The 24,674-nt window shown below is 35.2% G+C and overlaps 1 protein-coding gene across 4 annotated transcripts in view; it reads left to right on the forward strand.

Annotated features, from left to right (window-relative positions):
- Window positions 1-4,796: 4,796 nt before the first annotated feature.
- The window catches only part of chd2 (chromodomain helicase DNA binding protein 2), a 28,923-nt gene continuing 9,045 nt past the window's right edge, over window positions 4,797-24,674 (forward strand). Inside the window, exons 1-24 of one of the 4 annotated variants that reach the window (XM_039684073.2) lie at window positions 4,797-5,842; window positions 6,146-6,269; window positions 10,421-10,655; window positions 10,774-10,860; window positions 11,176-11,237; window positions 13,368-13,484; window positions 13,881-14,057; window positions 15,237-15,370; window positions 15,476-15,701; window positions 15,842-15,942; window positions 16,679-16,720; window positions 16,812-16,981; window positions 17,078-17,202; window positions 18,280-18,496; window positions 18,583-18,672; window positions 18,779-18,969; window positions 20,513-20,701; window positions 20,897-21,059; window positions 21,141-21,293; window positions 22,083-22,154; window positions 23,438-23,587; window positions 23,686-23,834; window positions 23,950-24,139; window positions 24,427-24,597. In XM_039684073.2, the coding sequence (XP_039540007.2) occupies window positions 6,211-6,269; window positions 10,421-10,655; window positions 10,774-10,860; window positions 11,176-11,237; window positions 13,368-13,484; window positions 13,881-14,057; window positions 15,237-15,370; window positions 15,476-15,701; window positions 15,842-15,942; window positions 16,679-16,720; window positions 16,812-16,981; window positions 17,078-17,202; window positions 18,280-18,496; window positions 18,583-18,672; window positions 18,779-18,969; window positions 20,513-20,701; window positions 20,897-21,059; window positions 21,141-21,293; window positions 22,083-22,154; window positions 23,438-23,587; window positions 23,686-23,834; window positions 23,950-24,139; window positions 24,427-24,597 (3,270 nt within the window). In that variant the 5' untranslated portion in view covers window positions 4,797-5,842; window positions 6,146-6,210. Of the gene's footprint in view, window positions 5,843-6,145; window positions 6,270-8,157; window positions 8,244-10,420; window positions 10,656-10,773; window positions 10,861-11,175; window positions 11,238-13,367; window positions 13,485-13,880; window positions 14,058-15,236; window positions 15,371-15,475; window positions 15,702-15,841; window positions 15,943-16,678; window positions 16,721-16,811; window positions 16,982-17,077; window positions 17,203-18,279; window positions 18,497-18,582; window positions 18,673-18,778; window positions 18,970-20,512; window positions 20,702-20,896; window positions 21,060-21,140; window positions 21,294-22,082; window positions 22,155-23,437; window positions 23,588-23,685; window positions 23,835-23,949; window positions 24,140-24,426; window positions 24,598-24,674 lie in introns of those variants that run through there. The other 3 variants (XM_039684072.2, XM_039684075.2, XM_039684074.2) reach the window with 3 other exon arrangements.

A 24,674-nucleotide genomic window follows, 5' to 3' on the forward strand; every position in this document is an offset into this window, starting at 1 on the left:
TGCGCGTGCCGGTGTAAACAGTGATTGACGAATCATGGAAGGATGCGTCATGACTGATAACACCCAATCATGGAGCCAAGCGTGAGCCCCTGCATCAGCGTTTCTGAAGTCCTACGTTTTGTCTCGTCCACACAAAAACGCCCTCCAGAGATTCAAAACGGAGCTGCAGCGTTTCTAAACTTCTCCGTTTTAGGTCTTCGTTTTTCCCGTTTTAGTCTGGACGGGAGGTGCAAACATAGCAAAGGGTCTCAGTTTTTAAACTAAAATGCGGTAGTGTGGACGGGGCCTAAGTTAGTCACCTCATTGCCCCCAAAGTTATAGTTATAGAGCCTAATTAGTGATAACTTTTTTGTCTGATTGCCAAATCAAGCATCTCTACAGTTATGGCTCATATTGAGTATTACATTTCAGTGAGTAACTCGCACTGTAATGTTCATCATATGAAGCAAGGGTAACTGTAATTACCTTCTAAATGATCAGACTTATTTTCACTTGGACAAATTTAAAACACAAAAGATTGATGCATATACATAGATGCCTCGTCTGTTTCCTTGGGCTGCTATATGTAAGCTGTCCACCATATTGTAACGGTCAAAACCAGTCTGCGAACACTCGAGGGCAAGTTGACTCCGTGTCTGCAACTGTAGTTAGACGCATGTCTAAGCCTGAATATCTATATCTGCTGATGATTTTGCTAAACACAATACAAGACGGCGTCAGCTTACACGACATTAAAAAGTTACCATAGTAAAAACCTGTAATATAGAGTTAATAATAATAATAATAATTCATTTTTTTAATTTTATATAGCTTTTCCCAAGACTCAAAGCGCTTTACATGGAAGGGGGAATCTCCTTAACCACAATTTAAATAGCCACCACAGTAGCACCTGTTTTAAAACTACTTGTTTAACTTTCATTAAAGAAGAAAAACTTCCAAAAAAGAAATCATGGTCAGTGGACGAAGTGCGGATGTTCTGATTCTGATGTGCAGATAAACTATAACGATCAGTCTATAATCCCACCCCCTTTAAAGCGGTACTAACTGCAGTCGAAAAGCGAACCGAGCTGTGCTGAGTTGTACCACGCAGTGGAAAAGTGAAGCGAGCCGATGCAGTGGAAAAGCGTCATTGGTGGAGAGGAGATGGAGTGATGAAGCCAATGAGTATATATAGGGATAAGGAGGCCATGATGAACAGCGGCCACTGGGCAAATTTGGCCAGGATGCATGGGTTACACCCCTACTCCTTTCAAAAGACATCCTGGGATTTTTATGACCACAGAGAGTCAGGACCTTGGTTTAGCTTCTCATCTGAAGGATGGTGCTCAACACGTTCTCACCTCTGAAAGGCTATCACATTGCTATCACAGTTCCAAGATGGCACGTCGACATATACACAAAAAGTTAACAACTGCATAGCTATACTAACAACCACTCAAACACCATAGAATCATGGTAGGGACTTTAACTTAAACGTAGACGCTATTTGGAAGATAAATTAAAATAGAAAATCTTTTGAAGGCAATGTAGGGTTCAGGCTTAATTATTTACACTACTAAATGGATGACAATGTCTTGCTTGAATTAATCATAGGGCAATGTGACACTTCCTCGAGCAGCTAATGTAGTTCTCAACTGACCGTGTTTGGTTTTCTACCTCTGATCTCACGATTGTCCTTCTCCCTGCAGATGACGTTTGCCTGAAGAGGGAACTGCGGCAAAATCAAGGAAATGAAGACTACTCTGTAAGTCCTTAGTGTTATTTGTATTGTTAAGGTATTACTCCATATGTCTGTCATTTAGCTGAATCTAGGCTCTCAGCTCTAGGAAAGCATTTTTGCCAAGGTAAATGTAGAAGGATAAAGGACAGAAAATGGATGTTTCATCAAATGTATTTACAATTGCAGCAGTCTATATAAAAGGTAAAGAAAAAATTCAAAGCTCAAATGAATGGTACCAAGGATGTTTTTTTTGGGGGGGTGAAGGGCTTCCTGTCACAGTTAGGAAAATTTTTTATTTTTTTTTTCCTCACTTTTCTTTGACAGTACACATCATTTCCTTGTCTTCAGTACCTGAGCATGCTTGGGTGCTCTCTTCACTTGATCTTGTTTTCAGTGGAAAACTTTCTTGAGTTCATCGGCTATGTTTTCATTCGACGTTTAATCCATTTTGTCCACAAAATTGGAGTATCGCTTGCATTTGCCAATAAAGCAGCGATTCCATCCCATGTGTCCGAGAACAAAAATAGTCACTTCCTGGGCAATTGGTGCAATCGGGGAAGCCACTGTGGCTCTTTTATCCTATGTCATAAATGACTTGCGAGAGAAGTCATGATATCTTGCGTTCAGATTCCTGATGTTTGGGAACACAGTCATGTGAGGACATTCTGGAGGTCATTATACCAAATGATTCAGATGACGGACTTTGGCTCGGGCATTTCAAAATGACCAAACCAACTTTTGAGATGTGCGATGAAACTGATCTCCTGGTTATTTCAGTTATCCAATCACATCATCTATTAATTTATTTATTTTTGCATAGAGGGATTTATTTGTTAAATATGTTTCCATTGAAGTTAATGCGCATGTCGTCTTAACGAATAAAAAAAAATCCTCAAATTTTATTCATTTTTTTCCATTCAGCGTGACTCTTTTCTTGTGGAGTCTATTCTGCTTTTGTGTAACTTGTTTTACACATCTTTCTTCATTCTGTTCTACATTTGGCCTCCTTTTTCACTGGCTGTACTTGTGCCACATAAATACTGGAATACACTACAACATTTCCATTTTACTTGTGACATTTAGAATGATGGATGGATAAAACATTTTCTGCTTTTGATTTTGGGATGGGTATCCAGACAGGACTGACTAAACATGCACATTAAGTGTGCATTGGCCCATGTCCTTTACATTTAAATCTCGTTTAATTTAATAGTATAAGGAAACAATTCTCAACTTGTGGATAAGGCTACTGACATTTTCAGTAAGCAAATGCCATACGTCCGTTGAGAAGGAAGCTTGTGACTACAAATCTTTTTCATAATTTTTCTAAAGCCTGACTTTTATTAAATGTACTTCATACCTTCTCTTTTTTTTTTTTTTTTTTTTTTTTTTGAAATTTGGGATTTTCTTTCTTTATAACATTTGGGACAACTCGTGTCCTTTTTGTTAAAATTCTCTTATTTCGACTTATACATATCAGTATCCGTATGCAAATTTCACCTTTTGTTGTGAACAGACAATTTGCAGTGTTGCTTCTCATTTTGGTGGTTAAGCCACACTTTTCATAGTACTTTCATTTTAAATTATTACATTTATTCTAGAAAAAAAAACCCGTCTCCGCAGCCTAAACATCCTTAATGACTGGAACAACTTTTCAGTTCGATTAGTCCCTCTAATACACTTACTTTATTGAACACACTTGAATAAGTTCTCACATGTTTTTCACCTATTCATTTAAATGGTTTTCAGCTTCGTAGTCTCATTACTTGGATACAACTTTGTTCTTGTATCGTTTAACGATAATGGTCATAGTTAAAACTATTAAACAAAAACATGATTATTGGAAGAAATTTACCTTTTGTAAAGCACATCCACATAAATGATAGCTAATGACAGACATATGTTGTGTAATATATGTTGTGATTTTTAAACTGTTGGTCTATCGTAAAGCTACTGTCTGAGTATCAATGCAATTGGTGAACTGATACGTGAGCCAAATCCAGATACTAGTCAAGCCACATTTATTTATATAGCGCTTTTTGCAATACAGATTGTATCAAAGCAGCTTCACAGTGATATTAGCCTATAGATTTTCTGATAGTTGAAAGTAAAGGTTTTTGTAGTGTTTTGTGATTAACACTTGCCGAATTTTGTGTGAAATAGTTTCTTGCACTTGTACATTACATTTGTAGATGAATATAAAGAAATCATACAAACGCATATGTGGCAAGGCAACTACATAGCAGTCTTCTGTTAGCATTTTATCATCAATAAATGAATAACAATGCATTTTGTTGTTGTTATGCTGCTATTATTATATGGACAAGTTGTGCATGTTCATGTTGAGGTTGTCCTAATTGACCATTTGAAGCTACCTTGTTGAGATTGACCATTGTCGCTAGTTAGAGAACCATTTAAAACAGGATTCTGATTTCATGTTCATAGCTACACCATAGCTGTACGTTACCGTTTTTATGAAAAGCTGTCATCGCTTTAAAAAAAAACATTTGGGGTTTACATTTTTTTCCTTCTCCTTTTTTATTTTATTAAGAACCAATTCTGGACAGTCAAGTGGAGACTACAGCTTAATGAAGATGGCGGCTCATATTTTGCTTTTGGATTTGGAAAAAAAGAGACATTTTGTTTTGTGATTTGCTATGTTTTAATTAATTCGCAAATGTGCTTTACAAATGTATGTATTATGTCATTTTACTGCATTGTTGTTTTGATGAAATGCTTGTATTTCAAAATTTAATTATGCTTTTTTTTTTTGCCTTTTTACAATATAAATAAAAAAGTTTCGTGATTGAACAGTATCGAGTTGCTCTTATTGGATGGAAAATAAGAATGACGTTTCGCAAAATATTTGTTTTGTGGTTTACGTCCAAGCGTCCAACACAGCTTTTTCAGGTTCAACTTTTCTTAAAAAAAAAGAAAAGAAAAGAAAAATGTTATTTACTTACGAACTATGATTTGTTTACTAACAAGCTAGGTGATCTCTTCAATTTTTAAAGAGTTATGTCTTTAACTGCCCTCAATTTTTTTTGGGGCTTGTTTTTTATTTTTTTTATTTTTTGCTACATTAATTTAGTTGCATTCCATAATTTTCGCAAATAATTTTCAAGTTTTATCTATTCCATTCAAGGATACACCCTCAAATTTCCTGTTGAATTAAAATCACGCACTTGCCAGCCTGCGAGCTTGATTCACGCAACCACCCTCTTACAAATATCACTTTTGCAAAGTACATTACAAATACACAGCAGGTGTAAAAGGGTTAAAATGAAATTGTCTAAAATGGTGTCCAGTGTAGTCCAGCACTCACTGCAAAATGGCAGTCTCTTGTCTCATTTCCTGTCTATGCAGGAAGTGAAGCCTTACAGAAATAAAACTATTAACATCAAGATATGTCCTGCCATTTGTAACAACTGATAAGTCGTTCCACTACTGTACTTTTAGGTTAGCACTAACTTGAGGTTTTAATTAATCTGTAAAACAGATAGTTTTTATTTAAAATAAAAAGGGGTGGGTCTTTCGTGCATCACCTGAGCCCTGTGTAAATGGAGAGAACGTCAATCAAAGGCTAAGCTCTCAGAGCTGGGAAGGAGCGTTAGATGGCGGATGAACCTTGGGAAGGGGAGAGCGTTGAGCCTCGTAGGGCTCTCGATAGCACTTGTATCTCAACTTTGGTGAACTTTGAGTGCCTCTAGGGGCACCGCAATCGCTCGAATTCCTTCGTTTTAGTACGTTTTGGACCTTAAAGACGTTAAGGCGTACGTTTTGTGACTTTGTTTCGTCGAAAAACGCTGTGGTGTGTGCGTAGAGTGGCCAGTCGTTGTTTTCCCTGCCTTGCACTGGCAGCCATGGCGGTCCTCCATTTTTAGTGCGCTCTGCTGGGCTCTTCTCATACTCTCTCTCTCCCTCTCTCTCTCTCTCTCCATTCAAATAGCCATCGGTGGATTACTGCTATTATTTTTCTTTTCGAATATCTTTCCGATTATTTTAATCTCAATCCTGGACTCTTTTTGATTTTTTTTTTTATTGTTATGGCCGAAGTAACAAATCGGATATTTTGTCAGATGTGAATGTACTACTACAATCCTCCTCCTGTCAATGCAATAGGTATGTTTACATCGTTTCTTTTCTATTAATGAATTTATTTGCTTTCATCGCTGTTTTAATCGTCCTTTGTCTGATGACGCAGTAAGAATTTATGCATGTGGCTCTGTGAATGTATTGCCTTGAAATGCCATCGACACATGGATATTTGACATCGAATAGAGTCGAGCAGGTGTCATTTCAATTCCGATGCCTTTTAACTTTAGAAATAGTATAAATATTTATTTATTTTCAATTTCCCGAGTCCAACTTTTTCCATGTATCGCAACAGACTTTTTTTTTTTTTCCGTTTGATGGTTCATCCAGCTTTAAACTTTTGACAGTTAATACCTGGACAAAAGATCATCATTAACAAATCCCAAGACAAAATCATGATGAAGAGTAAGAGTAAAAAGCAGGATGAAGGCTCAACTCAAAGCAATGCTTCCAGGTACGATCTTTTCATATTTTTCCTCTCTTTTCTTAACATGTCTTGATTGTTTACCTTTACAAGCATGGTTGATCACCTGTGCAAAAGTCTAAACCACAATGTATGTAGATTTAAATGTGTTTCATATCATTGACCTTGGGATAGATGTATTGCCACACCCTGATTTTGCTAGTATTTCTAAAAGTGAATTCAAGGCCTATGGGCCTTTAGCAAAATTTATACTCAAGATGCAGTGTTTTGTACAGTCTTGAGCAGTGATTAAAGTGATAATGTTTTCATTTTTAAAGTGATATTGTTAAATGACCTTGTCTGATTTGTAGTACGTGCTGCATTGCACCATTATGTAAGGTTAATGACATTTTAAAACATTTTTAACTTAACATTACATGGCAGTTTAGGATTTGATTTGATAGATGCAAATTGATGTTGCAGTTATTGTATGCAGAACCTGTTCAATCGGATTTCCTGAAATATTTTAATGAAATTAATTTCACACAAATACATTGTTTGAAGCAATTTAATTTTGTTCAAAGGGAAGAGTATTATTTTACATTTGTATGTTCATAATTTGAATTATTGTCTTTGTTTCATTATTAATAGCAACACAACTATTGTTTTTGTTTATTTAATGTACAAGTGTTTTTTGTTGCTTAATACAGAAATTTATAATCACTTTAATGTGTTTAAATGTTTTATTAAAGAAAATAGTGGTTTCTGATTTTAAATGAGACGTATTTGGGGGTCAGACGTGTGAATTAAAATCTGTGTCCTATGCTTTAAGGGTCTTAATTGTTTGACAAACATTTATAATTTCCTAATGACATGGGGTATATTACCTCAATACAGTATATATTAATACAGTATTGGCTCAGCACTCAATTATGTATTTCAAAACTCACACTTCTTGAAAATGTATTTCATTTTTATATATTTTTTTAACTTGTGTTTTCCACATGTTCCATTTAGTGCTGTCAAATCAATTAATCACATCTAAAATAAGTTTTTGTTTACATAATGTGTGTGTGTATAGTGTGTGTGTATATATATATATATATATATATATATATATATATGTATTATTAATAAAATGTATACACACATATATTATTTAATGTTAGAATTGTATACACGTGTACAAATGTATACACACATATATTATTTAATGTTTCTGCATTTAATTATTTAACTAAATGCAGAAATTTTAATGTTAGATGCAATTAGTCGATTTGACCGCACTAGTTCCATTATAACATCTATCCAACAAACCAAGATTGGAAAATGCAAAGCAAATTATTATGGTTATTTAATTCACTCAGTTACTTCTATTTCCATATGAAAACTGGAACTAATGAGTTGCAAATGTTATTGGGTTCATATCCGTATATTCGTTCATATTCGTTTATTTTTATTTTTTCAAAAGTGTACCTATTGTATAATTTCGGCTAACAATTCCTTAAAATATTACAAAATGATTGGGGGACATTGAAAGGACATAGCCATTTTTCAAATGTTCATGGTTTGTTTATCCAGGGAAATATCAAGGAAAACAATTGAACACAACATGGAAGATTTAATGATCACTATTCAGTTTCAAAGCCTCACAAAATGTGTAGACATTGTAATCAATATTTGACATTCACATTGCTTTAATATCAATTGTCATTAAAAGTATATTGTTGAACATGGCCCACACAGCTTTAATGTAGTTTTAAAGTACCCTATATATTTTCACTTTTAGCAGGACATCAACAGTGGGGCTTTTACCCTGTTAAAAAGTGGTCATCATATCAGCCTTAAAAAACAAACAAATCAATAGCACATGATGTGTTGATGTTGTGTTTAGTGTTTATGACTGGGTCTGTCATTATTTTCGTGGTTGTTTGTCAAGAATTTCCCTCTGAATTGATGAGACGGCTTTGAAGCCCCTGCATATGTTCCAGACACCAGTGTCTAAATCGAAAACCCCTCTCAAATGTATGTTATCATTTTACAATTACACACAGCAGTTTCATGTAATATTGTATATGTGATCATGAATTTGCAAATGAACATGTATGCTAACTTTTACAGGTTACAAATAATTTCAGATGCTCGTGAGAGACTAAATCGAGTCATTATCTTCAATAACATGTCTTCACTGTTGTTTAGCTGTGGCAGCCATTTTCTAAATATTGCTAAAGAAGCAAGAGCTGAAAAGGATACCAATTGTGATATTTTTTCCTATATTATAGTCAATATACTTTATTTGAGGTGTTCATATGGCTCAGTGCCGCATAAAAAGCACTGTTTTGTTTCATCACAGTATGAGACAGGTTTCATTAAATGGCTGAAAGCCCTCAAAGTCACAAAATGGCTCTTGCTTTGTGCTGCATAGCTTGTATTAGTTGCTGCATTACATAAAAGCGTCTGGGAACTACAGGAAGCGGAAGCAGGAAGTCTTGTGGAGGTCGTGATTTCATGCTGAGTTTTCATTGGTCCTTCACTTGGCTAGCAATAGGCAACCAATGAGAATTCAGTTGAGAGGTTAGGTCCGCCCAGATATGACGTCATTAGCCATATAAGGACAGTCTGGCTGGTAAGGCTGCTTGTCAGCAGCTGTTTCGCTCCTCGAGCACATGACATGATGGGGGTTGTTGTTTCTAGCAGCGCATTCCATCAAAGCACTCAATGTAGTGCTCGCGTTCAGATCTGCATTATAGTTTCCCATAAAAGCCATCGTGGCAAATTAAATAAGTATTATTGTGACACTTTCACATGAGGTTTCACTTTGTTAAGGCAGAATAAAGTAGATTTCACATTATAGTGTCTTTAGATGATATTTAACCTTGTAAGGAAGATGTAAATGCTCTATTTTGAGAAGTACTTTCATAGTAAGAGGGGATGGGCTTATTTCAGGCAGAACTCGTTGCGTTTAATTTTAGACTCAAAGGAGAGCAGAAGTGGTCAGACACAAAATGACCTGCAAGATGATGCAATATATACTTTCACATTTCATAAAGGTTATTTTGAAATGGCGATTTTAATTTATTTAAAATTTAGTATACCCGTTTGTATGCAAATGCCTCATCACACTTGAAAAATTAAACGAATCTTTAAATTCTACAGGTGTTGTCTGCTCTGTTTGTCATTAAAAAAGCTTCTATGGTAAAACTTTACAATAAGGTTTCATTAGTTACCATTAACCATGAACAATATTTCTACAGTATTAACATTTACCAATACAATTTTAAAATCAAAAGTCGGATTGGTAAACATTAATGCATGAACAAATAATTTAACAACAAACATTAACAGAATAAACTGACAAATATATTGGTCATTGTTAATTCATGCTCTAATGCTAATGTGTAAAATGATAACTTTTTTGTAAAGTGTTGCTGCATACATATATTTTAAAAAACAAGTGATGTTAATTCCAGCTAATTACAGAAATGGTTCCCATGCTTCTTTTCCCCAGTTTCCAAATCCAATTCCAAAAAACATTATTTACAAAGACAGATGGTTTAAGATGTTTCAGTTAGGCCTACAGGACTTGGCTTTTCGTTGTTGGACTGAAATAATTGGATTACACTTCAATTTTTTTTTTTGTGAAAAGCCAGATGTTTAAGTAAGATAATTAAGCGATTTAGAAATAGGAAATAAGTTGAAATGAGGTTAAAATAAAAACTAGAAAAGGTTTGTCGAGACAAACTTTAATTGACTTAAAGTTTGTAGAAGTTTAAATTAGTTTGAAATTTAAAATAGTTTAAATTAGTTTGAATTTTAAAGTAATTTGAAGTTTAAATTAGTTTGTATTTTAAAGTAGTTTTAAGTTTAAATTAGCTTGAGGTAGTTTAAAGTTTGAATTAGTCTAAAGTTTAAATTAGTTTGAAATTTAAAGTAGTTTAAATTAGTCTAAAGTTTAAATTACTTTGAATTTTAAAGTGGTTTGAAGTTTAAATTAGTTTGAAGTAGTGTAAAGTTCAAATTAGTCACAAGCCAACTTAACTATTTGCAAACTTATTGACAATTCATGAAATGAGATTTTGTTGTTGCAATAATTATGTTTTGAGATTCCAGATTAAATCTATGAATATGATTTCTGCTGTACTGTTCAGAACCACTTGATATGTTTTCATTGTTTCTCAACATGAACATCTTTAATGTTATAGCAATTCAGCATCAGAGGAATCTAACCGCTCTGGATCAGAGTCTGGGAGTCAGTCGGAGAGCGAGCAGGGAAGCGATAGAGCTCGTTCCCGGCGTTCCGAGTCCAACAGCACCTCCGATTCCGAGAGCCACTTTGAGTCAGGGAGTGAATCCACTGGGTCCAAATCCCGCCAGAACTCAACACAGGTCAAAGACAAACCAGTCAGGAAAAAAGACAACCTGGCCGACGTGAAGAAGGTACAAAAATAGGCCAGTCTGAACATTAAGGAATCCTGAATTATTCCCATTTGATTTAATTTAGCTGGTGATTAATTACTTAATCATTTAAAATGAACTGTATTCCTAATTATCATAGATGTGGGAGGAACATCCAGATATTTACGGTGTTAGAAGATCCAGTCGCAGCAGACAAGAGCCTGCGCGCCTCAACATTGGAGCTGAGGTAGGCTGGCTGTGCACGAAAAACTAATTCAACACTGACCCCTAGTGGTCACATGCATTCTGTCACATTCTCAGTTGACATTTGCAACGTGTTCTGCTTCTTGGACCAAAGTAATCATCGACATAGATACTTACTAAAGCATAAATATTTATGTCTGGCCTTGGACTCAGAACTGATCAGGCTTGGCAGCCCAAGTAGTGTAAACATGCCCTGTGTGTTGAAAGGTTTGTTACCTTGATGAATCTGAAACATGACATTTTCATGCTTTTTTAATCTAGTGTCATATATTCAAAGTGGATTTTCATGGGTTTCTAGGGCAGCAGTGATTCAGAGGGGGAAAGTCCCAAAAGAAAAAGCCCACGGCAGAAAAAGAAAGAGTAAGTGTACTAAAAGTATTAAATTAGGTCTCCCATTCACCTTTTTCCATAATTTACTTAAAAATATATGATTTGCTGTTTTTTTCTGTTCTCATATTTGTTTCCATATTAAGCATACAGTATGCAGCATTTAGATTCATCCATAGTTATGCATGTAAATGTATTTTAAGCTCAATGTTTATATTCATTTTGCGTTGTTCATATTCGAAAGCATTTGAGATTATTATTAAGAGATTTTGTTATATAGTGCAATGCCACTCATACATTTTAAGCTTGGCTAATAACAAGTATATAAATTACAAAAGACCTGTAAATATAAACTTTTAATAATAATAAAAAGTTTATTAAAAAATGCAACACATTAGTTCTGAGTACGGTACCATTCAAAATAGTTTTTTTTACTTTAATACTTTCATTCATGCATTAAATTGATCAGAAATGACAGTGAAGATGTTGTAATGTTACAAAATTTATATTTCAAATAAATTCATTATATGCATCAAAGAATCATGAGAGCGAAAAAAAGCACACCTGTTTTCAACTTTAATACTAAAGCACCAAAGCAGCTTATTAAAATAATTGATAAAGTATCATGTAACACTGAATTAATACAGTAATACAGGTTTTTCATCACCGAAATTACAATTAAAAAAAGATTAAAATAAAAAAGTTATTTTAAATTGTAATATTTTTCACAATTTTGCTGTATTTTTGACCAAACAAATGCAGTATTGGTTAGGGCTGTCAAACAATTAATCGCGATTAATCGCATCCAAAATAAAAGTTTGTGTTTACATAATGTATGTGGGTGCACTGTGTATAATTATTTTGTATATATGAATACACACATATGTTTGTATATATTTAAGAAATATTTTCAAGAATATACTGTATAGATTTATATATAAATATTTTATATATAAATAATATTTTTTCTTAAATATACATGCATGTGTGTGCATATATATATATATATACACACACACGTACAAAATAATTATACACAGTGCATCCACATATATTATGAAAACACAAACTTTTATTTTGGATACGATTACATTGATAGCCCTAGTATTGGTGAGCATTGGAGATTTCAAAAGCATAACCAAATCTTTTAAATGCTAGTGTATATGGACTGAAGAATCCCTCCTAGCATGTTAACTTGCCTGTGCGGTGGGTTATCAGTGGAACTAATAGAGGGTTTTCACCAACGTCACGTTCTGGGCGGTAACCCGGATGCACGGCCATTATGGAGGCACTCGGATGTAAACAACAGCATGGATTGCACTGTTTATGTACTACTGAAAAAAAAAAAACAGAAAAACATGTGGTAGGTGTGAAATCATATAGAGAAGGACTTAGTAAGCAGGAGAGAGCGCAAAATTTTGACTAAATAAAGTTAATATGTGGTTAATGTCCGAACGAGCTTGCTTCTCTAGCCCGTACTACAATTCTTCCTTCTATTTCTTATCCCGACATAGGCTACATTCAGATTGTCAGTCCAAAAAAGCACATTTCAAGCCACATCCATATGTGTTTTGAAATCCTATTCACATATCAGGACATCGGATTCAGTCTGAATGATCGTATTTTGGGTGGTATGTGACTCTCACGCCATGTAAAATGTAAACGCCAGATGTTGTAAGAGGAAACATGCTGTAATTCGCTACCGAAACAATGCTGTTGTTGCAAAGTGCCAGACGAGCATAAAAGTATTATTTCTGAAACATATTTTGAAATCAGATTCCAATCGGATACAAAGAAAATTGGATTTGGACTGACAGTGTGAATGTAGCCATAGTTAATACCACAAACATTTATTTCATTGTTTTTTTGCCCTCCTCTCTTAAAATTTTGTCAGTCTATAGAACAGGAAACGTTTTTTTCCCGATGTGACCGCTTAGTACAGACCAAAACTCAATCATTTTTCAGCAGAAATAATCAGCCAAATTTGCGAGTCCGTTCAGTTGAATGGCATTGTTTATCTTCAGTGCCTCCAAAATGGTCGACTTCCGGATTGATGACGCGTCGCGAAAACCCTCTATAAGTGGCTTGCAGCTTTACATTCGGGTAGCAGTTGAAGCTATTAGAGGTCCGATAGATGAACCTGTGGTATTTCTGTGTTGAAAGAAATACCTGGAAAGATGATGACTCAAATGACGAAGAGGATGTTGAGGAAGAGGCCAGCAGTTCAGAGAGTGAGCAGGAAGAGAAAAAAGTTAGATCCAGACGACTCCCTGCTAGAAGGTAAGAGTGTAGCGAAGCCTGGCCTTCAGACAGCGCATCGTGAATTATCAACTGAGCTGTCTTTATTAAATAAAAATGATGATACATGGGCTCATTTATAACTATGTTTGCACTGATATGATTGTTGCTCTAACAATTTAGGATACTTAAAGCTTGTATCCTATGCCTGGGATGAGGAGTAATATAATTGATTAATGCGTATAATATATGAGCCTTAAGAACTGCTTATATTGTCGGACAGCTGTCTCAAGGCTATTGGCTCATGAGTCAGGCTGGTAGGCGTGAAAATGAATCGCTACACTAGCAAACACACCAGGGATGCAGAACGAAAGGCAAAAAGCCTAGTAATGCTGAATGTTTATGTAAGTGTGTGTGTGTGTGCTCTTCCCTTCCCAGACCACAGACCAAATCATCTTCTGGCAAGCAACAGTCGCAAAAGGGACGGAAACAGAGGAAGCAGGAATCCTCAGAGGAGGATGATGATGATGACGACGATGATGACGATGATGATGATGACGAAGAGGAGGATACCCCAAAAAGACAAACAAGGCGGCGAGCAGCAACTAAAGTCAGGTATGGAGTGTTCTTGTCAAGGAGCATATGTCAGTCCCTCCAGGATTTCACGATTTTTTTGTGTGATTTTTGCGATCAAAATGACTGATTTTGTGGCGGTAATTTCCCAAAATTTGTGAAAAAATTTGCGATTTATATATAACATTTACCATAATAATATCGCATGGATGGGAGATGCCATCATTTTGTCAGATTTAATAAAAAATACATTTAAAACGCATATACAGTATATTTGTATTTTTTGAGGTAGTGGGGGTAAAAATACTTTTCCATATTTTTTCCCCTTTATAAATATTTTTGAAAATAATAATTAAGATGTAAGCACTCATGTAAAGCCTTCTGTATCATATTTCTAAGGCCGTCAAATTTTTACTGATTTTTACACAGTAAATGTAAGAATATATTTTTAGCCACATTTAAAGATGAACAGGCACTGGACTGAAGCAACATGGATTTACCCGATTATACATGCATACATTGTTTTTTTTTTTTTGGGAAAAGTCATGTCAAAATGAATCAAATATGATTCATCAGGCTTTTGAGGAACTTTTATGTTTACATCTCTCAATCATCACACAATAAAAACTTCAGAGCTTTGATCAGAAAACTAGTTTTTAAATATCAGCTTTCTAACACAGAGTGAAATGCATTTTATTTATGAAATATTTTGAATAAAATTGAGTAATATTGAATAAATTTGAATAAAATTTTTTTGAGTATGAGCTCCATATTCTCCCGTATCATATACTAAATAGAGCATAAAAGCCTGATGTATTAAATATGATATTTAACAGAAACCTAACTTTTACCTCACAAAATATTTTGAATAAAATGTAGCTTTTTTTTCTTGAGTATGAGCTCCATATTCTCCTGTATCATATACTAAATGGAGCATAAAAGCCTGATGTATTAAATATGATTTTTAACAGAAACCTAACTTTTACCTCACATTACCTCAGTTCCTCATCAAGTGGAAAGGCTGGTCCTACATCCACAACAATTACAAATAGGAATATCAAGGGGAAAAATTCATGGTAGTTTAAAAAAAAAAATTCAACTACCATGAATTTTTCCCCTTGATATTCATATTTGTAATTGTCATTATCAATTACGTTTTAATTTCGAATAACTTGTTTAAAATGACGTAGTCAAATACTAATGATGAAGCATATGTCGCAGTTACAAGGAGGACCAGAATGATTTCGAGACGGACTCTGATGACCTTATCGAAATGGATGGAGCCGAGGAGCAACAGGATGACGACAGTGAGACCATCGAGAAGGTCCTTGAAACCAGGATTGGCAAGAAAGGAGGTAAAGACCTTAGGGTTTTCTCTTCCCACTTAATATTCAGTGATATGCACAGCAGTTGTGCTTATTTATTAAAGCCCTTTACTCTTTTCTCATCCTCGGTAACAGCCACTGGAGCTTGCACAACCCTCTATGCCATTGAGGAAAATGGGAACCCTGGAGCAGACTTTGACCCTGAGAAAGAGGAAGGGGAAACTCAGTTCCTCATCAAGTGGAAAGGCTGGTCCTACATCCACAACACCTGGGAGAGCGTGGACTCCCTCACTCAGCAGAAAGTCAAAGGGATCAAGAAGCTGGAAAACTTCAAGAAGAAAAACGATGAGCTTAACGCTTGGTTAGTTCTCACACAGATGACATCTTTCCATTTTTATATCATCTCTAGAAGAAACTGGCATTTTAAAGCATGAGTGCCATTTTTACACACAAGATTCTGACAGCAAATGTGTATATTACAATATTATGTTTTTTTTTTAGGTTGAACAAAGCATCACTGGAAGATTTAGAATATTACAATTGCCAGCAAGAGCTAACCAATGACCTGAGCAAGCAATTCCAGATATTAGAGAGAGTGATCGGTAAGTCAAAATGGCCAATTCTGTGGAATATTGCATAATAGTGTTTCTTATTAATAATTTATCTATGCACATGTGGTCATTATTATTTTTAAATTCATGTGCCCCCATAATATTAAATAAAAATAACTTGATGAAAAATGGTTTACAAAAAATGTTTACTGGTGGAAAGGCTGTCAATCACATGAAATCACAGCAGTAATAAACCACCATCCAATCAATTCACAATGGACACAATCAAGTCCTGTCCTATATTTTTTTTTCTTCTTCGTTTTACTCGGATGTGTCAAAATAGGGAAGAAAAAAACATTGCAACTTCTGTCAATGCCAACTATAATGAGACAAGTCTCTGATTCTCACCATGGATGTATTTAGTTGATTAAAAATGCAGTTAAAACTGTATGTTTAGCAAATTTATTCAAATTTTATTAATTTTAAAAACGTAATTTATTCCTGTGATCAAAGCTGAATTTTCAGCTTCATTACTCCAGTCTTCAGTGTCACGTGATTCTTCAGAAATCATTCTAATATGCTGATTTGCTGCTCAAGAAACATTATAATTATTTTATTTGATATATTTTAGGATTCTTTGAATAGAAAGTTTAAAAGAATAGCAAAATCTGTAACATTAATTTATTTAATATTGCTTTTGATCATTTTAATGTAAGTTTTGACTGATAGTGGTTGCTTTTTGCCTGTTATGATCTCTGACTCATTTTCTTTTTCTCTTTTTAATCAGCAACAAGAACAGGGAAATCACAAGCTCATTCAGATTTACCTTGTAAGTTCACTGCTTTTGTGTGCACTATTTCTTATTTACTTGGCCAAAGGAGATGTTTACTACTCATATAATTTCTTATATTTTGCAACAGCCCATAAAACCTCTTCCACTGAGCCAGAGTACCTGTGTAAGTGGATGGGGCTGCCGTATGCAGAGTGCACATGGGAGGATGGCGGATTAATCAAAAAGAAATTCGAAGCCTGTGTTGATAGTTTCCTACACAGAAATGCTTGCAAGACAATCCCTTCCAAAGACTGCAAGGTGAGAATGAGAGTGTGTTTAGGAAAAAGGGTGATGCATCGCCACGCTGTGTTATAGTTATGTGAACCCTGTCATCTTTGTTTGCTCAAATGGAAGGTGTTGAAACAGAGGCCAAGATTTCAGCCCTTGAAGAAGCAGCCTTCTTATATTGGAAATGAGACCCTTGAACTCAGAGATTACCAGTTAGATGGAGTGAACTGGCTCGCCCACTCCTGGTGCAGGTATGTAACATACATGTGGAGTTTTTAGACTGGAGCATTTAATACTTTGCATTAGGGATGTCAAAGTACAGCTGGTTGCTTTATATTTGTGTCACAATGATATTTTTAGTATAAACCAGTGGTTCTTAAATGGTTGGGCCATGGTCATTAAGCTGCGATCCAAATGTTTAGGATTTCTGAAAAATGCTTGACGGACACAAGTACCATCCCACTTAACACACACATAAATTGTAAGAATATCACTAACACTGATGAATACCAGTATAAAGCCCTATTCAGATGGGACAGTTTTTTTTTGTTGTTGTTTCTTTGACCACACACTCAGTGACTCACTTTTGGTTCGCAACCTATCAGTTGAGAAACATTACTGTAAATGAATCCTAATAAATGTTGTGTTTTATTAATTATTAATTAAACAACAGTGTTGACGAGAAGTGCTTTTTTATGACTGTTTACTCATTGAAATAACAAGTTATATTAACACTGTAGAAATACTTGAAGCTAACCGTAATGTTTTTGTGGTTCATTTAATTAAAATGTAATTGGTTAATATTGATATTTGTATTAATTGATTAAAGAAATGAATTGTTGAAAAGAGAATAATCGTGACAACCCTACTGGTTATTATCACTGTTTTTAGGACTATTGATATGTTTATAATTTAGATATTAGTATACTATAATGTATTTATTTATACTATTATAGTGCTTATTTTTAATTGGCTTTTATTTTTTTTATATTTTCTGTTTTACTTTTACTTAAATATTTAGTAATTATTATTATATATTTTTTTCTAAATATTTCCCTTTAGCTTCATTGATTTTTAGTTCAGTGTTGGCAATTATAGTACTTAGTTACAACATTTCCAATTTGTTTAACGTTTTCATCTGATATTTTATTTTATTTGAGCTTTATTTCAATTAAAATTTCAATTTTTAATTTATAGTTCAAGTTTAGTTTAAAATAACAAGAGTACATGGTTCTCTTGCTTTCATTTTAGTTTGTGATCATTTAAGGATAGTTGAGTCCTTGTACATTTGTGTTGTCTTCATCTCTGGTTTCTGTTTTGTTTTGTAGGTGTAACAGTGTTATCTTGGCTGATGAAATGGGCCTGGGAAAGACCATTCAGACTATCTCCTTCCTGTCCTACCTATTTCATCAGCACCAGCTTTATGGTCCCTTCATCGTGGTGGTGCCTCTGTCAACCCTTACCTCCTGGCAGAGGGAGTTTGAGACTTGGGCTCCAGATATGAACGTAGTGGTGTACTTAGGAGACGTTACAAGTAGAAAGACGGTAAGCTAGCACACATGCTGAGACAATTCAAGTGCACGGAGAAAAAAAAGAACTATTTTGACGTGTAACGCTCTGTTTTTGACCAGATCCGGGACTACGAATGGATCCACCAGCAGACAAAAAGGATCAAGTTCAATGCACTTTTGACCACATATGAAATTCTACTGAAGGACAAGGTATAGGAATCTTTGATTTAATCTTTTGAACCGACTCTGTCTCATGGAAATGAGTTGTTCTTCATTATTTACACGTTACTGAGTCAAGGATTGTTTGTGTGTGCAGGGAGTGCTGGGGAATATAAACTGGGCTTTCCTCGGAGTTGATGAAGCTCACCGGCTTAAGAATGACGACTCGCTGCTATATAAAACTCTGATCGACTTTCGGTCCAATCACAGGCTGCTCATTACTGGGACCCCACTTCAGAACTCACTCAAAGAGCTGTGGTCCCTTCTGCACTTTCTTATGCCTGACAAGTAGGTACTCACAGTCAGGGTTTGAAAATACAAAGTCATTTTTGCCATTTGAAGTCCACCAGAAAATAATTACATAGATAAATATATTAGAGCTGTCAAACGATTAATCGCGATTAATCACATCCAAAATAAAGTTTGTGCTTACATAATATGTGGGTGCACTGTGTATAATATAAATACACACACATGCTTGTATATATTTAAGAAATATTTTCATGTGTATATACTGTATAGAGATTTATATACAATATATATTATATATAAATATGAATATTTTATATTTAAATAATTTTCCTAAATATACATGTGTAATTATACACAGTGCACCCAGATATATATGTAAACACAAACTCTTATTTTGGATGTGATTAATCACGATATATATGTAACGGCTATCAAAAAGTTAAAATATTAACTTAAAAGTTTTTAAAATATTAATATTAATTCTTTTTAACACAATGCTTTAGAATGAATTTTTATTGTGAAAGCACTGTACAAATATATGTGTATTTATTTAGATATTAGGGTTGAAAAAATGATATAAGAATATTAAATTGACTAAAAATATTTTCTAAAAATACACTACAGTACTGAAAAACATAATTTTTTTATGGCCATCAAAATGTTCATTTTTTTTTTTAAAATAAATTTATTAGTCTTTTTTAACATATTGTTTTAGAATTATATTTGTTGAGAGAGCGCTAAAATAAAAGATAAAAGAAAAATATTTTTACAAAAATGTATGTACCGAAAAAAATTTTTTGTCGTCAGTGTTAAAATGTTCATCTAACATTTTATTTTTTATAAATATATTTGTCTTTTTAACCCGTTTTAAAAGGATATTGTGAAAGCGCAGTACAAATAAATTTGACTTTGAATACGTTTCTGTTTACTTAGCTTAGACATGTAAAATTAATATTCGGTAGAAAAAAACAAACGAAAAAATATTTTCAGTATTTTATATATAATATAATATTAACTAAATTTAATATTAACACTACCATTCAAAAGTCTGGGGACTGTATGCTTTTCAAGAAATTAATTATTTCAGTGTTCTGTTCAGCAAGGATGCATTTAATTGATCAAAAGTGACAAAAGATTTCTTTTTCAAATAAATGCAGTTCTTTTAAACTTTGTCATACATTTTCCCCTCTTCTTTTATGAACATTTTCCTCATCTGCATATTAGAATGATTTCTGAAGGATCATGCGACACGTCTGCATGATGCTGAAAATGTTGAGGGATAAATTATATTTTTTAGAGATTTTAAATCATCAGTAATCATTTCAAAATATTACTGTTTTTACTATATTAATGATCAAAGAAATATAGCCTTAGTGAGCATAAGAGACTTCTTTAAAAAAAAACATGAAAAAATCTTACTTTAAGAATTCAAGAATTCATTCTTCAATTTAAGAAGCTCACAGAGTATAAATTGCTTATTAAATATATACTTATGTAGCTGTCTTTATATTTAAGGAAGGGGGTCATAATATTTGGCATCAACTTTAAAACCCTTGATTTTGACTTTGCCTCCACTTAGGTTTGAGTCCTGGGAGGATTTTGAGGATGAGCATGGTAAAGGCAGGGATAATGGTTATCAGAGCCTACATAAAGTTCTGGAACCTTTCCTACTGCGTCGTGTCAAGAAAGACGTGGAGAAATCCTTGCCGGCTAAAGTGGAGCAAATCCTCAGAGTCGACATGTCTGCCCAGCAAAAACAGTACTACAAGTAAGCGCTGTTTTATCCCATTTAATGCCTCTTTCCAAGGCTGTGCGCTTTCTCTAAATCGAGTAACTCTTTGATTGAGCCAAAGTTTGGTTCCAGTCTCAGACGGCACGCAGTTGGAATGCAAGTGTTTAGAGAACGTCTGCTCATCTCATCATTGTTCACTTGTAGTCTTAATGTAATGTTTGACTTTTTTAGATGGATACTAACAAGAAACTTCAAAGCCTTGTCCAAAGGCACCAGAGGCAGCTCTTCTGGCTTTCTCAACATCGTCATGGAGCTGAAGAAGTGTTGTAATCATGGTTTCCTCATCAAACAACCAGAGGATGGTGAGAATGATAAAGTAGAAGAGCACCTACAGGTATGACTGTCCTAGATTGGAATTCAATGGGATTTTTCATAGGAGAATGTCATTTTCAGGATGTTTTTGATATTTGTTCAGTCCTTGGTGCGTGGCAGCGGGAAACTGGTTCTCCTGGACAAGCTTCTCACACGACTGAGGGAGAGAGGCAACCGCGTGCTCATCTTCTCTCAGATGGTCCGCATGTTGGACATCCTTGCTGATTACCTGGCTATGAAACGATATCCGTTCCAGGTATGAACTGAATGAAAGTGTTTATCTGTTACAGCTTCAAAGTAAAGACGTGGACCCTTATTAGAAGGATGTGTACTAGTAAAAAGCTGTGTGCAAATTGGTGTCTGAAAAAATTATTTTCCATATCAACCCACGTGCCTAAATCTTGTTCTGATTGCAAATCTGTGCCAATGAGGTGATAAGAGACCGTTTTGGTTTCAAACCATTTTCAGTGGTTTCAAATTTCACATACGCATTTAATTTTACTTTTACTTTTTTAAATAAAATGTGCCTAAAAAACACAGATGCGACTTATCTGGGTTATTGTTTTTCTCTCAACAATGCAATTTTTGTGGGGAAAGTATGGTACCTGTTTTTGTGCGTTACAGAGTACTCAATTACATTGAATAATACGAATACCCTTCCCTAGTGTCCTTATTCAGATGAGAATGTGCAGGTTTCCATCTAATGTTTTTGTAAACTATGAAGACGATTGACATTCAGTGTTGTGTGTATGGCCCTGGTGACTTTAGGAATCATGTGTCAGGGTTGCAGTATGTTTGCCTTGACAGCAAGTTCCCCAAGCCTATTTTTACCCCCCAGTTATTTTTTGATCGGTGCAGCTTTGAGCATTAGCACAGCTTGCACCTCAATGTTGTTTTGGTCTTGCAAATCTGTCGTCATAATTTCGTGGTGACTCGGGGCGTTTTTAGGATTTTATGGGAACTTATCTAGCTGAGGTGCCCAAGTTTGGTCAAAGTGCCATGCTTGACATTCATTAAGCGTATCTTTGTTTTCTCTAATGTTCAGCGTTTGGACGGCTCCATCAAGGGAGAAATCCGAAAACAAGCACTGGACCACTTTAATGCAGAAGGCTCTGAGGTAAGAATATAAAATGTGGCATGCCTGTTTGTTATGTTTGGGCAGAGCTTCACTGTCTGGATACATTTGCTAGGGTTGTGATGTTCCAGTCAGAGCTCACTTGACATTGCACTTTTCTTGTTCTGGGAATGCTTGATCCATGGGAAGTACTGGCCTTATGTGATTATTAGGGCTGTCAATTTACGTTCGAAAACCGATTGCACAATCGATCGGACCAACCAACACACATTTCGAAAACTAAAATAGGGAATTGATTTTAACAGCCTTCACTAGGTGTGCGTCCAGCTCGTCACGATACGCCAGCAGCGAACTCGCGTCACACAGCAACTGCTGACTCGGATTTTCGAATGGGATGAGTCGGATTTTCGAATAGTCGAACTGCGTTCGAAATTTGATCATAAAATTGCTTTTTCAAATGTCGTATATTTTCGCAGAATTCCAATGTAACATAATTGACGGCGTGCCTACTGTGACAGATCGTGCAGCAGTGTATTTTTCTGTATTTTCCTGAGACACAAGGTCTCTAACATGAATGAAACCCCCTACTGCGCGATCTAAGACAAACAACAAAAAAAGTGCATTGTTGTGACCACTAACAGAGGTGGGTAGTAACCTTTTTTGTCTATGGTTGTAACCATCTATAGTAGTAACAAAGTAGGCTACATTTACTTTCTTACGTAGGGCGACGTTCTTCTCGTTACTTTATTTTAATGCAATACATGCAACTCTATCTTTTTATGGGCATGAACGATGCTCGGTTTACAAATGAATCACTCTTTTGAGTCGATTCTGTTCAAAGACTTATTAAAAAAGTTGGCAGATCTGTCTAAATCGGTTCGTAAATCAGTTTGAATGATCAGAGAACAATGAACAATGTTCTCTTTCTTTGTGTTATCTGCACCTAGATACAGTATATCCCTTTTATTAGTCTACAAAAGACTTTTGACTGCTTGAAACTACTTGTTCTTTTGCTTTTTTGTATCCCTGCTTATTGACAGTCGGATCAAGCGCAGTGCGTTATGGGTGTAGAAGTTTTTCTATATTTTTGGCAAAAGAGAACACCACTGTTTTTTTTTTTTTTTTGGATGTTTTCTCTAGTCATGGAGCACTGATTTTAAAAAAAGAAAAGAAAAATCACCTTTCTACTGCATAGACAGCCAAAGGTTGTTTAGATGCCCATCAGTGAATTCCCCCTACTTAGAATAGGAGGTATATATACGTATTAAATATAAAGAGACAAGCATTTGGCACTTGTTCTCACTGCCCATCTGTGTCGTCTTCAGGACTTTTGTTTCCTGCTGTCCACCCGAGCTGGAGGGCTTGGGATTAACCTGGCCTCTGCCGACACAGTGGTTATCTTTGACTCGGACTGGAACCCACAGAATGATCTTCAAGCCCAGGCCAGAGCCCACAGGATTGGCCAGAAAAAGCAAGTAAGTAGAGCTCAAACCTTTGACTTAATGTGTAACTTCCCTTATTGCTGAATGAGCGAAGTAGCAGTAATTGAAATGTATTTGGCTTTTTTGCATAGGTAAATATCTATCGTCTGGTCACAAAAGGCACTGTGGAGGAAGACATTATTGAAAGAGCGAAAAAGAAGATGGTTCTAGACCATCTTGTCATTCAGAGAATGGACACAACTGGGCGAACCGTACTGGATAACAACTCTGCAAATTCAAAGTGAGAACCGCAAAAATTAAATCTAATTTCTCTGGTCAAAATGTTTTAAGCATTCCTTGAAATGACTAAACATTTATTACATAATAATTAATACCTGTTTGTTGGCCATTTTCAGTTCAAACCCCTTCAATAAAGAAGAACTGACAGCAATCTTGAAGTTTGGAGCAGAGGATCTGTTCAAGGAACCTGAGGGAGAGGAATCAGAACCACAGGAAATGGACATTGATGAGATCCTGCGGCTTGCTGAAACCAGAGAGAGTGATCAGGGATCTAGTGCCACCGATGAGCTTCTGTCACAGTTTAAGGTACTCGGGAGTCTATTAAATCTTTTAATCTTAATAGGGTTTCTTGAGGGTTTTTGAAAGTCTTAATCGTCCTTTCACCCACAAATTAAGGCCTTAAAGTGTCCATTTAAAAAGAAGAAACAATTTTACATATTATGATTGCATGGATTACAACATGAATAGTTATAACAAAAAAAAATATGTTGCTTATTTTTTCTCTAACAGTGTAGAGGTAGTGATTTATTTTGAAAGTCAGTTGCCCCTTTTGACACAGCCCAGCATGAACTGTGTGCTTTATTTTCTGGCAGGTGGCTAACTTTACCATGGATGAAAGCGCACCAGATCTTGAGGAGAGGGCTGTGCGTGACTGGGATGATATAATTCCAGAGGATCAGCGGAAAAAGGTGGAGGAAGAACAGAAGCAGAAGGAGATGGAAGACATCTACATGCTGCCCAGAAGCAGAAGCTCCAACAAGAGGGTGAGGAGGTGCTTCTAGGTTACCTGAGCTGGTTATTGTCTGTTTTGGGTAATGTTGGTTGAACACTGTAATCTGCT

Source organism: Pimephales promelas, chromosome 10, assembly GCF_988280905.1.
Source record: "Pimephales promelas chromosome 10, fPimPro1.hap1.1, whole genome shotgun sequence".
NCBI lineage: Eukaryota > Metazoa > Chordata > Actinopteri > Cypriniformes > Leuciscidae > Pimephales > Pimephales promelas.